This window comes from Lissotriton helveticus, chromosome 4_1 (assembly GCF_964261635.1).
Source record: "Lissotriton helveticus chromosome 4_1, aLisHel1.1, whole genome shotgun sequence".
Taxonomy (NCBI): Eukaryota; Metazoa; Chordata; class Amphibia; order Caudata; family Salamandridae; genus Lissotriton; species Lissotriton helveticus.
Window position 1 is genome coordinate 135,214,212 of NC_136063.1, and position 17,099 is coordinate 135,231,310.

Below are 17,099 nucleotides of genomic sequence, written 5' to 3' on the forward strand. Positions count from 1 at the left end.
CTGTGCTGGCTATTTTCTTTCCTATCATACAGCTTGTCTTGATGTTCTCCTCTGTCAGTAGGTCCGCACTCACTTAGAGGCATCCCCCATAAAACTGAGTTTAGACAGGTCACATGACATGGTTACTATAAAGCAAGCATGTCCAACTGTGGACCACAAGGGCTGAATTCTTGTTAAATTTGTATTATTTTCATTAACAATATATTAGTTTTGGATTAACGATATACATCCAAAACTTATTAAAAAAAGAAGATAATGTTTAGAATTATGATGTTTGCATATTAATGCCAAGACATTGTATGTAAAAACAGATGTCATTTTAATCACATGTTTTTGCATTCACATCTAGCCAGTTTCTCTCCCAGTAGTCAATCTCCTGCTTTGTACCTTTCTTAGTTTGTTGATTCCTTGCTGGTAGTTCTTTTACTTTCACCTTGCTTTTGCTTTTTATGCTCATGAGGTTTGCTTTTTCTTCTTTGCTGGTAGTTCTGGTACTCTTATCTTGCTTTTGCTTTTTATGCTCATGAGGTTTGCATTTTCTTCCTTGCTGGTAGTTCTTTTACTCTCACCTTGCTTTTGTTTTTCATGCTCATGGGGTTTGCTTTTTCTTCCTCGCTGGTAGTTCTTTTACTTTCACCTTGCTTTTGCTTTTTCTTCTTTGCTGGTAGTTCTTTTACTCTCACCTTGCTTTTGCTTTTCATGTTCATGGGGTTTGCATTTTCTTCCTTGCTGGTAGTTCTTTTACTCTCACCTTGCTTTTGTTTTTCATGCTCATGAGGTTTGCTTTTTCTTCCTCGCTGGTAGTTCTTTTACTTTCAGCTTGCTTTTGCTTTTTATGCTCATGAGGTTTGCTTTTTCTTCCTTGCTGGTAGTTATTTTACTCTCACCTTGCTTTTGCTTTTCATGCTCATGAGGTTTGCTTTTTCTTCTTTGCTGGTAGTTCTGGTACTCTTATCTTGCTTTTGCTTTTTATGCTCATGAGGTTTGCTTTTTCTTCCTCGCTGGTAGTTCTTTTACTTTCACCTTGCTTTTGCTTTTTATGCTCATGAGGTTTGCTTTTTCTTCCTCGCTGGTAGTTCTTTTACTTTCACCTTGCTTTTGTTTTTCATGCTCATGAGGTTTGCTTTTTCTTCCTCGCTGGTAGTTCTTTTACTTTCACCTTGCTTTTGCTTTTTCATGTTCATGGGGTTTGCTTTTTCTTCTTTGCAGTTAGTTCGTTTACTCTCACCTTACTTTTGCTTTTTTATGCTCATGAGGTTTGGTTTCTCAGCCTGTGGCTCTCATTCCAGTCTCTGCTTCTACTGTTCGAGAATGCCTTATAACCCATGCATTTCTTTTTAGGTGGAGAGCCCGGTGCACCAGGTGTCAATCTTCTTATTCGAAGAGATGGGCGGACCATTAACTTGGGAGGCAAAACCTCCGTACAGATGCAACCTGGGGTAAGAAGCAACCAGTAATAGTCACTGTACCAAACGTTAGTGTCAATACATGATTGCACACTGTATCGCAACCATTGCTGCCACATTGAGATGACAACTGCTTCCCTAGGCACCACGTCACCAAAGATAAGTGTATTTTAAAAAACAATGTAACTTAATTTAACGGAAATATGTTGAAGGAAAGTAGCTTATTAAATCGATTCAGATTCAAACAAACAATGCCACCACCATGCGTTATGTGAATAGATAAGGAGGCACTAAAGGAGACACCAGACCTAGTCCTCTTTCCATGGAAGTACAAATAATCTTCAACTGGGCTGTAGCCAGGGACCTGACTCTAACAACGGTGCACATCAAAGGGACAACAAATCAGCAATCAGACTTCCTCAGCTGCTAAAAATGCGGAGACTTTGCGTCCAGGCTGCCAGAAATGGGGTCTCTGGGGAATGCCCTTTTGATCGGTTGGTTGCAGCCATTTCTTTACACCTTTCCATTGATTCCATTAATCCCCGCAGTAATGTTAAAACTGCAGAGATATCCATCAGAAATGATATTAATAATGCCACATTAGCCAAGGCAGTGATGGTACCCAGACCTCCTTCAAATATCAATGGAACTAAAAAGGAAACATTTGTGCAAACCCGGTCTGCCAACCAGACTAGCGGGCCAAATGGAATACCCAATGTTAACAACATTGAACTTTGTTGCATGGCTCCTTAAGTCAGAAAATACAGTTATTTGAATCTACCTCCCGCAAGAGGCTAAACGTCCCCCCTCAAGTCTATGCTATTCCATGAAACCATGAAATGGAAAAGATTCAGTTTTTTGATGCCACCATAAAAGGCACAATCCAATCATCTGTCAGGAGGGTGTCCATTTTTCGAATTTACTTAATTTAGCTCAACACAAATATTCTCACATTTATGGCTTCAATTAAGATTCCAACGATGGAGAACGAAGACTACAAGAAAGTAACCTTTTCTTGTCAGGATTCCATCTAAACTCAGTTACAGCCCTTACTACGGCCAATTTCTGAGTGATGAACCAATTCATCCGTAAAAATCAAAAATCCCTTAGTGATGCTACTGGGGCCAAACAGGTGGCCAAAGGTTCCGTCCTCAACCTGATGGCTCACAAATGTGGCTTCACAGGCTTCACAACACTATTGTTGCATCCAAGACTGCATTGAATACTCACAGGGCTTGAGTAGAGTTTGCTGTGAAATTTTGATTATGATAGAGATGGATTTAGATGTTGTCAGCTTAAGGCCACATGGCAAACATCACAGGTAAGATGGATAAGGGAAAAGACGAAGTAAAGTGAAAAATGAATCCCCACAGTTTGTAGGTATTGGACACTCTCAAAGGCGACCCTAGTTTTTCAGAATTTGACAGTGATTACATGTTCACACCCATGCAATTCTTATCCCTCTGTTGCACTGTCCATGGCCTACAAAACTTCGCTTTTAAATATTCCCCACTTAAAATATGGTATCACTGAGTTTTTGCAATAAGTATAACTTTAAAGCTAGTAAGACGTAATCTGTTCAGAGAAACTTGTACAAAGAAATCTAGTTCTCATAGGACCCAACAATTGCCCCTTCTTCATTCAGTTCTTCGTGGGCACCTAACTTGGCATTGCCTTTACTCCTTCTAAGTAGATGGAGACACTTCAGTAAACCAAGGCCCACCTTCTTATCAACTATCTCATCATGTTGCGGTAGCCCCACAGGACTCGCTGGCTCATGCCTAGTAGCCTCTAAACCTGACTGTGACCCAGAATCTGCAGAGAAAATGATCTTCTAGACAATTTGGCTAGTCTTTGGGCAAGTAGGGGCAACCAATTATGTGCTCAAATTTGAAGCACACAATATCCAGAGTGAGTTCAGTGTCAGTGTATTGCTCAATGGCGGGAAACCGCATGGCAAAGAAATCACCTTTGACGTCAATCATCTCACCATTGACCAGAACTTTCACATTGAGGAACTCGACCTTGAGGCGCCATTTTCCTTATACACCAAGTCTTCAAGCAGTCGTAGATGACCGTTAGCACTGTTCCTCCAAAGTGCAGATGGAGAGATCTGATGTAAAATTATGCAAACTACGATCACTTGACTGTGCACGATTTCTGGCCTTTTGAGGTTATCCACTGTCACCTAATCACAGAGATAAACGTTGTGTTTGAGGCTCTCAAGCAATAAGAGCAAATAGGCACGGTCCTCACTCAAAGCGACAGGCATGTTTCACATATGCATGGAATAGAGCAATCTTGCATATTGTCTCTACTTCCTAACCCGTGAAGTGTGCACATGGACCCAGCACATAGGATTTGGCTGTCTGGTAAGATCTTCTAACAAATGGTTAAATTTCCTCTAAGGCTGACACATGGCTGTATTCAGTGCAATTGCCATGGGGTTCTATCCTGCTGGGCTGGAAAGGTCTGCTCCTTTACTCTTTCCCTCAATCCTATTTACTCCAAGATTCATCTCGAAGCTGAAGCTATCGACCAGATGCTGAATGATCTAGATGGCTCCATGTTAACAGAACCATTTCTTGTTTTAGGCGTGATACACTCTGAGGTAAGACCTCCCACCACTGCTTCTAGAGTGAGTAAACATGCTGCCTCAGCAGGAGTGCCTTGAACTTTGATACCTGTTGTGTGACAACTCAACTATGTGGACATGTCTGGGTCCAACATTGGTATTTTCCAGAAAGCCAGGGGTGGTAAGATGGTGGTAAGAGGGCCTGCTATGGCCCAGTATTAAAGCATGTTAGTGAGGCGTTGCAAATGAACTTTGTCAAAGTACATTCATACACTGTGCATTTTGGTGGTCTGGGCTCCCATCATCAGAGTATCATCAATCCACATCCCCAAACTTTTAATAGATGACTTATTAGCTGGGGGCAGGTGGTGGGGTGTAGTGACCGATATTTTTGGTAGATAATCGGTAGATAATAGAAATTTGCCTAGCCTACGAGAAGGTAAGTTCCAATTCTATTAAGGACGCGGAGGCGAGGATTATGCTTTATCTCTCTTCGCTTTATTAACCATTTTTTTCCACAGCAGCTCATTACTAAAACCAGTATCAAAACCACATTTCCCATAACACTAGGGAAAGAAAAAACAGTCTCTTGTGAGTCCTTTCACAGTGTCCATGAACGTTGTCCCCATAAATCATCCTGAGACTTCCTGCACTTCCTCTTTCTTCGCTGGACGATCTCTCCCATGGTTAGGCATTCTGCTTTGTGTGATCATTCCCTGAAACAAAGAGCACACCCGTCACGCATGATATCATGAACCGAATGCACAATACAATTGCAATCTTGACTAGCATATGCATTTATGATAAGCCACTGAAGTCCCAGAAACATCATGTGTCAAGTCACAAAGAAAATTCATTACTTACCACCCATACGGTGAGGGACAGCAACCAACGCGCTTGCTGGGTGGGATAATCCTCGCCTCCCCGTCCTTAATAGAATTGAAACTTAGGCTTGGCAAATTTCTATTCTATGTCAGGACCGGAGGCGAGGATTATGCTTCTTCAAAGCTTATCCACCACCACCTGTGCCACATTCAACAGCGGTTTGAAATAAAACCTTTTGAAGGTCGAATCTGAAGACCAATCCGCTGCCTTCATCAGGTCTTCCAAACGCACACCTAGGCTAAAAGCCTTGGAAGCCATCGCACCCCTCGCTGAGTGTGCTCCAAAAGCTCGCGTATTAATACCAGCCTCCTGCATGATCCACCGCACCCAATGGGCGATAGTGAGAGAAGACACTGCCTTAAAAGGCTTTTTGAGGGATATAAGGAGTTGTCGTTCGCCCGGAGGACGGACTTCCTCCGTAGCTTCCTCATACGCTTTCAAGCATTGCACCACGCAAAGTTTCAGGGAGTCTGCAAAAGCAGGGTAAGAAATCGTACGGGTATTCGATTTTGTACGTCTACTCACCGTAAAGGTAACCCCATCCGTGGAAAAAACCCTGGCAGTAATGTCCAAAGCCCGGACATCCGACACTCTCCTGCAAGACACCAAACACAGTAACATGGCCATCTTAGCTGACAGTTCTTTCCGTGAAAGAAAACGATTTGGTTGCCAAGACAACAAAAGGTTCAAAACCAGGTTTAAATCCCAAAGGACCGAGTAACGAGGTTCCGGGTGCAATGATAAACGAATGCCCCGGAGAAGCTTGGAGACAAAAGGATGCTCCCCCAGGGGCGCTCCATCCACCGGAGCATGCCCCGCTGAAATCGCCGAACGGACCGTATTCACCGACCTATAAGCCAAACCCTTCTGGGCTAGTTCGGCCAGGTAATTTAGAACGTAGGTCAATCCTGCGACCACGGGATCCACTTCCCGTCATAAACACCAACAAACCCATCGCGTCCAAGCCGACTTGTAGCTCCTAGAGGTACTGTCCGCCCAAGCTCTGGACAACAAGGACTCAGCGTGGAACGAAAGGCCCGGCAATCTCCAACGTTGCCTGTAATCCGCCAAACCATGAGCTGGATTGAGCCTTCCTCTATCAATCGGTGAGGAACTCCTTCCGGACTCAAGAGGAGATGGGGAGTTCGGAGGAGTCGGATTGGAAAATCCCAAGACAGTCCCAGTAGAACCGGAAACCAAACTTGCGACCTCCAAAATGGCGTTATCAGAACCACTACAGCTTTTTGTCTGCGAACCTGTGCCGCCACCCGGGTGATCATGGAGAACGGGGGAAAAGCATACCCCGTCTCCTGACTCCAATCCTCGCTGAAGGCATCGGATGCCACTGCCAGAGGGTCCGGTCTCCAACTGAAGAACCGGGGAAGCTGCCTGTCCAGGCGGCACGCAAAAAGGTCGATCGAAAACGGGCCCCACCGTTCGTGTAGGCTCTGAAAGATCTCCGGAGCCAGCGTCCACACGCTGGAATCCCGAAAGTGACGGGAATGCCAATCCGCCACCCGATTCTCCGCTCCCGGCAGATACTCCGCCGTAACCAACACCTGGTGGGAAAGACAGAACTCCCAAAACTGCTTCGCCATATTCGCCAATGCCTTGGAGCGAGAGCCCCCTAGATGGTTTATGTACCTGACCGCTGACACATTGTCCATCTTCAGCAATACTGAAGCTTGAAACCCGGTCCTTGGTCCAGCATTGGACCGCAAAGGAGCCCGCCAGGAGCTCCAGACAATTGATGTGAAGCAGCTGCCCTTGAGGAGACCAACTTCCGCCGGTGGAGAACTCCCCACATCGCGCACCCCAGCCGGCTCGACTGGCATCCGACTCTATCACCAAGTCCGGTGCCGAGCCGAAAATTGCTCTGCCGTTTCAGGCTTCCATGTGAGAAAGCCACCACTCCAGTTCTTAGCGAACCTCTTCCGTCAACGGAACCACCTGCGAGTAGGTAAGGCCTTTCCTTAGGTGGTGCGCTTTTAACCGCTGCAGGGCCCGGTAATGGAACGAACCCGGGAAGATCGCTTGAATGGAAGCCGAAAACAGGCCTACCAACCGTGCAATCTGACGGAGAGAAGTCCTCTGTTTGGCCAAGGTCTGGCGAATTTCGTGACGGATTTTCGTCACTTTCCTGGAAGGGAGACTCAGTGTGGCCGAGGTGAAATCTATCACGAATCCCAGGAAAGTCGCTCGCTGAGTAGGTACCCAAGAGGGACTTCTTCTCGTTGATGACAAACCCCAGGGACTGGAGGAGAGCCACCGCCAACTGTAAATGGTGTCGAAGCTGCACGGGGCATTGGCCCAAGAGAAGAATATCGTCTAAGTAGACGATCAAGCGGACTCCACGCGCCCTCAGATATTCCACCACCGGTTTGAGAACCTTGGTGAAACACCACGGGGCCGAGAAAAGCCTGAACGGAAGGCACTGGAATTCGTACGCCTGGCCTCACCACAGAAACTGGAGAAACCGCCTGTGAGGAGGGAAAATCGGAACCACCAGGTACGCATCTTTTAAGTCCAGGCGGACCATCCAATCGAGTGGCAGGAGAACATCCCTGAGCAGGTGAATGCCCTCCATCTTGAAGTGTCTGTACACCAGCCACTCGTTGAATTCTCGAAGGTTGATAACCGGTCGTCGACCCCCATCTGTCTTGTCGACCAGAAAAATATTGCTGAGAAAGCCAGAGGGGTGTACCACGGTGCGACACACCGCCCCTTTGCGGAGCAAACCCCGCACCTCGTCGTCTATCATGGCCGCGTCTGACGCGCAGAAAACGATCGGACGGGGAGGACGGGCCTGGCGGGGGGAACCGTAAAACTCTATTTGGAATCCCCTGACCGTCTGGAGAACCCAAGCATCTCCCGTAAGCTCTTCCCAAGCGGGGAAAAATGACGCCAGCCTGCCCCCTACTCGCAGCTGCGCAGCAGGTAAAACACTCACCGTTGGCATTGCCGTTGTTTCCTTTCTAGCCTCGTCCCCTGAAGCGTTGACCCCTGGTGGGGTAGAAGTTGTTAAAGCGCTGGTCAGACTGGTATTGTCCCCGCCCGGAGCCTTGCCCCCTACCTTGGGGCAGTTGGTTCTGTCCGCGGCCGCGCGGGCAGGATCCTACCCCGACCGGCCCCACGGAAAACCCGAGGGTGAAAAACTCATTTAATATTGGCTTGCGCCTTGTCCAAGGACGTGAATGTAGCTACGAACTTTCCCAGTTCCTTTATGAATGGCTCGCCAAACAGCCCCCCTTGCGCTGAGGCCCCAGCCTCCGAACATGCCAAATCCCCCAGTTTGGGGTCTACCTTAATAAGCAGTGATCTGCGCCTCTCCGTGGAGAGCGCGCAGTTTGCATTACCGATAAAACAGATCACCCGTTGAGCCCATGCGGACAAGACCTCGAGATCGATCAAGGAGCCCGAACTACGGGCCTCCTCTGCCATGTCAAGAATCTTGGCTAACGGACCAATGGCGTCCAATAACTTGTCTTGGCATGCACGCCATGATCTATCTATCCCTTTCCTCGGGTCCTTAATAAACTTAGCCAAGAACGTCGCCATCTTGCTTTCAATCTCAGGGGTTGTTGACACTTTGCCCTCTAGCGTCGGCCTGGGACACTCGGCCCGCAGACGACTGCGCGCCTCATTCTCTAGCGGCTTCCTGAGGCAAGATGCCAAATACACAGCTGCCTTCTCAGCGGGGGCCCATTCCGCTGACCGGGGTTGTACGATATCGTCAGGGTCCAACATGTTGGAAATTCCCGCCTTTGGGGGCTCCGAGGAGCCCGACGGCCTCCAAGATCGCGACGAGCCCGCCTCGTTGTCAGAAGCGTCCGGAGTGTCACCCAACTGAGTCCCAGGGGACGCCGGCTGGAGTTTCTCATCAGGAGGCTCAGGGCCCTGGGGAAGCTCTATCGGGGCAGTGTGCTCCAAAAACGCCTGCTTAAGGCGTTCAAAAGCGTCAGTGTCCACCCCACCTTCGCACTTTTTCTTCGGAGGGGGGTTCCCTGTTCCTCTGGCTGAGCCTGACCCGAAGTACCTGAAGGTCCCGGGACATCCGGCGGAGGAGGGACCATTTTCGCATACAAGCTCTCTATTTTATCCGCCAACCGTTGCTCCATTGGAGTCTTGAGGTCCGAGACCGCCTTATGAATGGAACCATTTACCTTCGCGTAAAAATCATCATCCCATTGAAGATAGGCCAAGGAATCCTCTTCCTCATAATACTCGTGCTCCATGCTTGCTAAGGTTCAGGTATCGACTTTCAGGCCTACTAAGGCACTTCAGGGCAATTCGCAAGCAAACCAGGTGACAGAACGCCGAAGGAGCACTCCCACGCCGCAGCGCGGTAATTTAAGGACTGAGGGTCTCTCAGTAAAGATAAACTGCCAGTGGCACGAATTTTAATGGGTCTGAAGCCCCGGGACACCCACACTCCCCACAGATGCACTGGGAAACAAAATAGAGCTGCCAGTCTGGGTGTCCTACAAAGAGGGCCTCCACACTAGTACCTACCCGAGGTTTCACTCGGGCGTGAGGGGAACCGCGTTCCCAGGCGCACCGCACCACTACCTACCCGCCGAGCGGGCGTTTGTGAAAAGTCGGGAAATACAGACCCAGTAACAACCTGGGCGATTGACTTGGCGGCTCGGGCGCGGACAGGTACTGTGGACCGGAGCGCTTCAGCCTGATCTCTGCCGAAATGCGCTCCGGCCGCAGGTCGCGTCGCCCACACAGCGCCCTCTAACGGGCGGAGGACCGCACCGCGGTCAATGAGAAACGGGCAGACAAACTGCGTAAGGAGCGCACTAGCGGTCCCGCGGCTCAATAGGGAATCTGCGGGAGGAAAACAACGAGGCACATCAACCCCATTAACATTCAACTCCCCCAAAGGCAAACATAAGAAGAACCAAAATGCACTTATCTCGAGATGCCGAGCAGCGAAGAAAGAGGAGGTGCAGGAAGTCTCAGGATGATTTATGGGGACAACGTTCATGGACACTGTGAAAGGACTCACAAGAGACTGTTTTTTCTTTCCCTAGTGTTATGGGAAATGTGGTTTTGATACTGGTTTTAGTAATGAGCTGCTGTGGAAAAAATTGGTTAATAAAGCGAAGAGAGATAAAGCATAATCCTCGCCTCCGGTCCTGACATAGAATTATGACCTTTGCCCACCACCATCTTAGCATATTTTAACCTAATATATGATATTTAGGCCTGTCTCTGACTTTACCTTGTTTTATGGCAGTGCCGACTATTGCCTTTGACATGCTTTCATGTTATCTTGCTTTGAAATTCATATCATCACATAGACATGGTGATGTGTAGACCTGAAGCTACAAAGAAGGGTTTGATTATGTCTCTTTCTGTTTCTGACTTCATCTTGCTTAATGGCAGGGCTTGCCTATCGGCTTTGGCATGATCGTATGCCTTCTTGCATACTAATTTTGGCTTTTTGCAGGAGTAGAGGCCTATGGTTGACCAACTCCATATTCTAAAATGCAGCCATCTTCTGAGCCTCTTTAGGTGAAAGGCTATGTTTTAGTTTCCATGTGTTGGTCACCAGCAGTGAATCAGAGAGGACCGGTTCTTACCAGAGGAATGTGCTCTCTTGGTACGAGGTGGTACAGGAATACAGTGAGAACTGTAGGCGAAGTTTACTAGAAACATCAATGGAGAGCTGCATTCTATATTAGAGAAAGGGGCCGGGAGAGGGTGAGATGCTGGTCTAGTGGTTTTGGCGGTCTGATGATACATCCCGGTGCAGACGTGCAGTCGTGTTTGTGGAACAGAGAGTCCTGACCCAACCAGAGAGGGAAAGAGAGACAGACCCTTCTTCAGATGCAAAGATGCCTAAGATTATGGTGAGGTGTTCCATGTATATCTAACTTTATCTAACTATGCCTTTTATTTTCAGGTTTTATGTATATGTATGTGTTGGTGATTGCTATAAATGTTTACTGTGATATTTAGTTATTTCTTCTTCCTTGTCATCCTATTATCATGTAATAAAAGATCCTTAGAGCATATAATTTGTCCTTGTTCCTTGTGAGGGAAGGTCGGGCCCCTTTTTTACAAAATGTACTTACAGAGGGATGGGCGATTCCCCTCTAATGGGTAATTGTTGATACGGGAGGGAAATCGGCTCCCAGCAGGGATGTCTAAATTCTAATTATTCTATCCAATACATTGCTAGGAGGAGCATGCGCTGTGTACCCTCTTGGATGGGGAGGTGTTGTGTGATTTGCTGCGTACCCTCTCAGATGGGTAGGTGTTGTAACTTGTTGTTATTTGCGAGCTCCTCTGCAATGGTCATATATGTTGTTAGTGTTTATTCCTTTCTTGGGTAAGTATTGTGAAATGTGGTGTCTTTCTGGATCCTGAGAAAGGATGTGGTAAGTAATGTATATACAACCAAAACTTGCACGAGGGTCCAAAGGGAATAAGATTAAAGACCCAGTAGTACCCTATCCCCCATTCTAACTATACTAATAACAAAGAGGGGTACTAATGGTCTAATAGCTTTGGGCTAAAAAGAAGGATCCGTAGTGGCACATCCTGTGTTTTGTATGCATTACTGCACAGAGGAAAAGAAAAAGAAGAAGAAGAAACCCATCAGCCCACCCAATGGCGAAGCATCATCATCTGGGATTTTATGAAACAACTGGTATCTTATTTTGGGTATCTCACTAGTTATTATCGTGAAATAACCCAATGTAGATCCACCAGTGATGTGACAAGCCAAAGATAAAGATTCAAAGATACAGTGGTGCTGAGGATGATTTGCAGTGTTGAAAATGTGAAAAAACAAGATTTAAATATGAAGCTAAAATTAACTATTATGATGCCAAAGAAAGCTTTATTGTGCGGTCATCATAGTGTCAAGGTTAAAAATAGTGTTGGGTAGTATGAAAAAATGGTAACTATCTTGTAATAGTTAGAGAGGTCAACATGTTTCAGCCATCTGCGGTCAATATGTAGACCAGTGGCTTTCTTCAGGACCGGATTGAAAAACACTACTGCAAAATGATGTGAAAAACTATAAATATGTGTATAACACAAAGATACGTCCTACCATATTTTGAGTTCTAAGGTGTAGGAGTGAAGTATCTGTGGTTAGATTCTTTTCCTGTGAAATAAACATAAATATACAAACACAAACAATATGTAAAGATGCCACTCTGGAGACTAGAAAATAGCCACTGTGCTTGCTAGGCTTTGTACATTAAACAATGTTTTTTTATATTAAACAAAGTTTTTTAGCCGTTTGCTTTCGTATCCATATAGTATACCAACTGCAACTCACCCAGAACAATCTTGGGATCAAGCCTCACCTCTCCTGGCGCTCGCTCAGGCAATGAGGCCCCGCTCTAAGAAAATGTGAGAAAGAAAACATCGGACCAAGTGTTATCCCAACATTTTTATCACATTTCTCCATTAACCTTGGTAATTATTCTATTTGCAATATAAGGAAGGACAGTCTGTAGCAGACCATCATGCGCTAGAAAATGACTGTATGATGTCCCTTATCTGTCAATGGACTCATGAGTTATCTTTTAATAATGGCGGGACATAAGTTGGAATCAAGACCCGGAATGTATAGATAATGCTCTATCTTAATGAAAGATGCCTTCGAGAAAAAAGGGGGGTTCAAAGAGCCCTCTCTCGTAGAAGGTTTCAGAAAAGATCTCAAGGACTACTTATTTCTAGATTATATAGTATAAGTTCCAGGTACATGCCGCTATGTAGAAGGGCATATGTTAGTAATATGACCTAGCTCTATTGTGTAGAAGTAGTACGAGTTGAAGCTCAAAAGAAAGCGGTGCGGTGATCAGAATGCCTTCTCTTCTGGAAGATTTCCAGTGTCTCAAAAGCACAAGGACATGTCTTCGTTTTTAGCAAATCCTTCGATGCGCCTTCTAGGTATCTTAGCCGCCGTACCTGTCCGTCGGTACCCCAAGCTTCGTCCTGAGCTGATGGGGGGTCCCGAACGGAACATGACTGTCTTCTTTTATATCCTGTTTCTGCCACGCCCGTGTTGAACTTGCGGACCAGAGAGGAGACCAGTTTTTTTGCCGGCCAATCGGACTCGTTAATTGTATTTTCGGCTCACTCGGGCAGTCAATCATAAGCCTAATGTGTGTATGTCTGTATCACGGACCGAAGAGAGAGCAGGTCCGCACAAACACGTTGATCCCATGTGTCTAACTAAACTGGCCAATCAAAACCACAGTATCCAAGCATGTTAGATTGAAAATCGAGCAACGAATTAGGCTTATGATTGACTGCCCGAGTGAGCCGAAAATACAATTAACGAGTCTGATTGGCCGGCAAGTCAATACCGAGTAACCAATGAGCTTTATTCAAAATGAATGCGGCCGAGCTTTGCCTAGGGTCTAACATATAGACACGTATACATTGCTTTAGTTTGAGTAAACCGGAAACACTACGAATTTCCGGTTTCCAAAAAACTGGTCTCCTCTCTGGTCCGCAAGTTCATTACAGGCGTGGCAGAAACAGGATATAAAAGACGGCCGTCCTTTTCGGTTCGGGACCTCCCCCTCAGCTCAGGACGAAGCTTGGGGTACCGACGGACAGGTACGGCGGCTAAGATACCTAGATGGGGCATCGAAGGATTTGCTAACAACAAAGACATGTCCTCGTGCTTTTGTGACACTGGAAGTCTTCCAGAACAGAAGGCGTTCTGATCACCGCACCGCTTTCTTTTGAGCTTCAACTCATACTACTTCTACACAATAGAGCTAGGTCATATTACTAACATATGCCCTTCTACATAGCGGCATGTACCTGGAACTTATACTATATAATCTAGAAATAAGTAGTCCTTGATATCTTTTCTGAAACCTTCTACGAGAGAGGGCTCTTTGAGCCCCCCTTTTTTCTCGAAGGCATCTTTCATTAAGATAGAGCATTGTCTATACAATCCGGGTCTCGATTCCAACTTATGTCCCGCCATTATTAAAAGACAACTCATGAGTCCATTGACAGATAAGGGACATCATACAGTCATTTTCTAGCGCATGATGGTCTGCTACAGACTGTCCTTCCTTATATTGCAAATAGAATAATTACCAAGGTTAATGGAGAAATGTGATAAAAATGTTGGGATAACACTTGGTCCGATGTTTTCTTTCTCACATTTTCTTAGAGCAGGGCCTCATTGCCTGAGCGAGCGCCAGGAGAGGTGAGGCTTGATCCCAAGATTGTTCTGGGTGAGTTGCAGTTGGTATACTATATGGATACGAAAGCAAACGGCTAAAAAAACATTGTTTAATATAAAAAAGCATTGTTTAATGTACAAAGCCTAGCAAGCACAGTGGCTATTTTCTAGTCTCCAGAGTGGCATCTTTACATATTGTTTCTGTTTGTATATTTATGTTTATTTCACAGGAAAAGAATCTAACCACAGATACTTCACTCCTGCACCTTGGAACTCAAAATATGGTAGGACGTATCTTTGTGTTATACACATATTTGTAGTTTTTCACATCATTTTGCAGTAGTGTTTTTGAAACCGGTCCTGAAGAAAGCCATTGGTCTACATATTGACCGCAGATGGCTGAAACATGTTGACCTCTCTAACCATTACAAGATAGTTACCATTTTTTCATACTATCCAACACTATTTTTAACCTTGACACTATGATGACCGCACAATAAAGCTTTCTTTGGCATCATAGTAGTTCATTTTAGCTTCACATTTAAATCTTGTTTTTTCACATTTTCAACACTGCAAATCATCCTCAGCACCACTGTATCTTTGATTCTTTATCTTTGGCTTGTCACATCACTGGTGGATCTACATTGGGTTATTTCATGATAATAACTAGTGAGATACCCAAAATAAGATACCCGTTGTTTCATAAAATCCCAGATGATGATGCTCTGCCATTGGGTGGGCTGATGGGTTTCTTCTTCTTCTTTTTCTTTTTCTCTGTGCAGTAATACATACAAAACACAGGATGTGCCACTACGGATCCTTCTTTTTAGCCCAAAGCTATTAGACCATTAGTACCCCTCTTTGTTATTAGTGTGGTAAGTAATGGCCTGGTGACTGACAGAAGCACCATAATATACAGAAAAGCAGGTCATTACAGTGGGGGCCCTGGGGAATTAGCCAATCCAGGTGGTACTGAGCGGGAGATATATTCCCAAGAATCATTAGATCTGTTTTCGTTCCATTGAGCTTGAGCCGGGATTGATTCAGCCAACTGGCTAACTGATCCCAACAAAACCGGAGGGCAGATCAGAATCAGACATCAGTTAGAACACCAGCTGATTGTCATTCGTGTAATTGACTATAGGCATCCCAAAAGGCTCTACCAGGTCCACTTATGGTCGCAGGTAGATGGTAAATAACGTGGTTCTGAGTGAGGACCCCTGCGGGACCGCACAGGATACAGGAAAGATGTTCAATGTACATCCTTTGCCAAAAACCTGAAATATACGCCCCTGTAGAAAGGAACCAACCCAGTCCAAGGCTTTCCCAGTGACTCCTGCCTTACCAACCCTGTCCAGAAGTATGGGGGGTCAACACTGTCAACGACCGTACTGAGATCCAGGAGGACAGTAACCACCGTTGCCCCTGATCCAATCTCTTTTTGGCTTCTTCCACTACTGCCAAAAGGGCGATCTCTGTACTGTGTCTGGGATGAAATCCAGTTTGAATTTGGTGAAAAAGGAGTTGGTTGAGGGTCCTCAAGATGATGTGGGCCACAGAAATCACTTTTGTCATCAATGATCTGGCCATTGACCATAGCTGCCTTATTGAGTAACACGACCTTGAGTTATGTGTGTACATTTGCAACAAGTCATGTTAATGGATACTTCTAACTGCAGATTCCTCACTTTGTGAATATTCCCCTCTGCAGACTGGATCCGGAAACTTATCATCAGTACCTTTGTGCGCCGGTAGGTGGCGTCATGCGATTCCAAGCCAATGTCATTCCACTATGGATGGGACATGCAAATCTGAATATTAGCACCACCCTTGTGTGCTGACATCATTTCCTTTCTTTCCATGCCTTCTGACGCAGATCCAGAGTTTCTCCCTGGTCTTTCACCTGATTTTTCATCAAAATGAATCCAGTGTACATGGGAAATGTCACCCCCTAAAACAACAAGGTGATGCACCCATACAAAGTCTGTTCGTTGTGCCTGGGGTCCAACCACGACTCCAAGGCCTGTTGTTACTGCTCCTATATGAACAAGAAGGCTATACCGGAACATTGAGCCAAACTCTTGTCTCCAAGCTCGAAAAGCTTTGCTCTGTGACCAATTGTAGTCAAAAGGAAGGTCAGTTTCCTGCTTTGGAAGTCATTTCCGTGGCACGTATTTGCGCTAGTTGAAGTCTTTCGGTTAAGTCAAAGAAAAGACATAAGACATTCAAGCTGGAAATGGCCCCTATTTGCCGCACTCCTGAGATGGTGTGAGGACATTAGCATGCCTCCCTGTCTCGCTCCAAGGCTCCATCAGAGAAGATTTAATCTCTAGTTGCGATGTATCCTGACTTTCCAGGTCCGTCAGTCACATTGCAGCAAATAGAAGCCATCAGGGAGGTTATGCTGTGGATCCTCTGCACTTTTCGGCTTCCTATGACACGCCTTTGGGCCCAAGGAACAGCAGGGGCCTCCAGTCGGTTTCTGCCATCGGGTTCTCCATCAGCGCCATGTGCCCCTTTGATCCACATTGGGCCTAGCACCATCTTCTGCGCCCGCTTCGGCTCTGGCCCCACCCTTGCACCAGTCCTGTTTGTGTTGACTTCAATACAATTGTCATTGATGAGGGATGAGGATGTACAGCCTATATTGAACTGAATCCAACACAACCTCGATCTCGACCGAAGTTGCGCCTAGGGCCACCCGGCGCACAACCTCTTGGGATTCCCTAAGAAAATCTTTCAAATTGTATACAGATTTTAGTGGCGACTGCAAAATATCTGCAGTCATAGCTACTGGACAGAGATTGGGTCAGTCACAGGTCCCTCTTCTTACACCACCCAGAGCTGACGTTGTCATGGATGCATTACTACAGTGTTGGTGAGGCCACCTGGGAGAAGGAGATAAGAGGACTCTGGTCAAGTGCATTAAATCCATTTGTTGGAGATGAGAGAAATTTGCTTAGCGTTGTAGCCACTCCTGCCCACCATCACAGGAAACTGGTGCAGATGCTCACAGACAACACCACACCACGTGCTACTGGAACAAGCAAGGTAG

The 17,099-nt window shown here is 46.0% G+C and overlaps 1 protein-coding gene across 2 annotated transcripts in view; it reads left to right on the forward strand.

Moving 5' to 3' along the window:
* Nucleotides 1-17,099, forward strand: part of OPLAH (5-oxoprolinase, ATP-hydrolysing) — a 270,496-nt gene that overhangs the window by 249,964 nt on the left and 3,433 nt on the right. For both annotated transcript variants that reach the window (XM_078686543.1, XM_078686544.1), the window contains exon 26: nucleotides 1,342-1,439. In XM_078686543.1, the coding sequence (XP_078542669.1) occupies nucleotides 1,342-1,439 (98 nt within the window). The remainder of the gene's footprint in view (nucleotides 1-1,341; nucleotides 1,440-17,099) is intronic.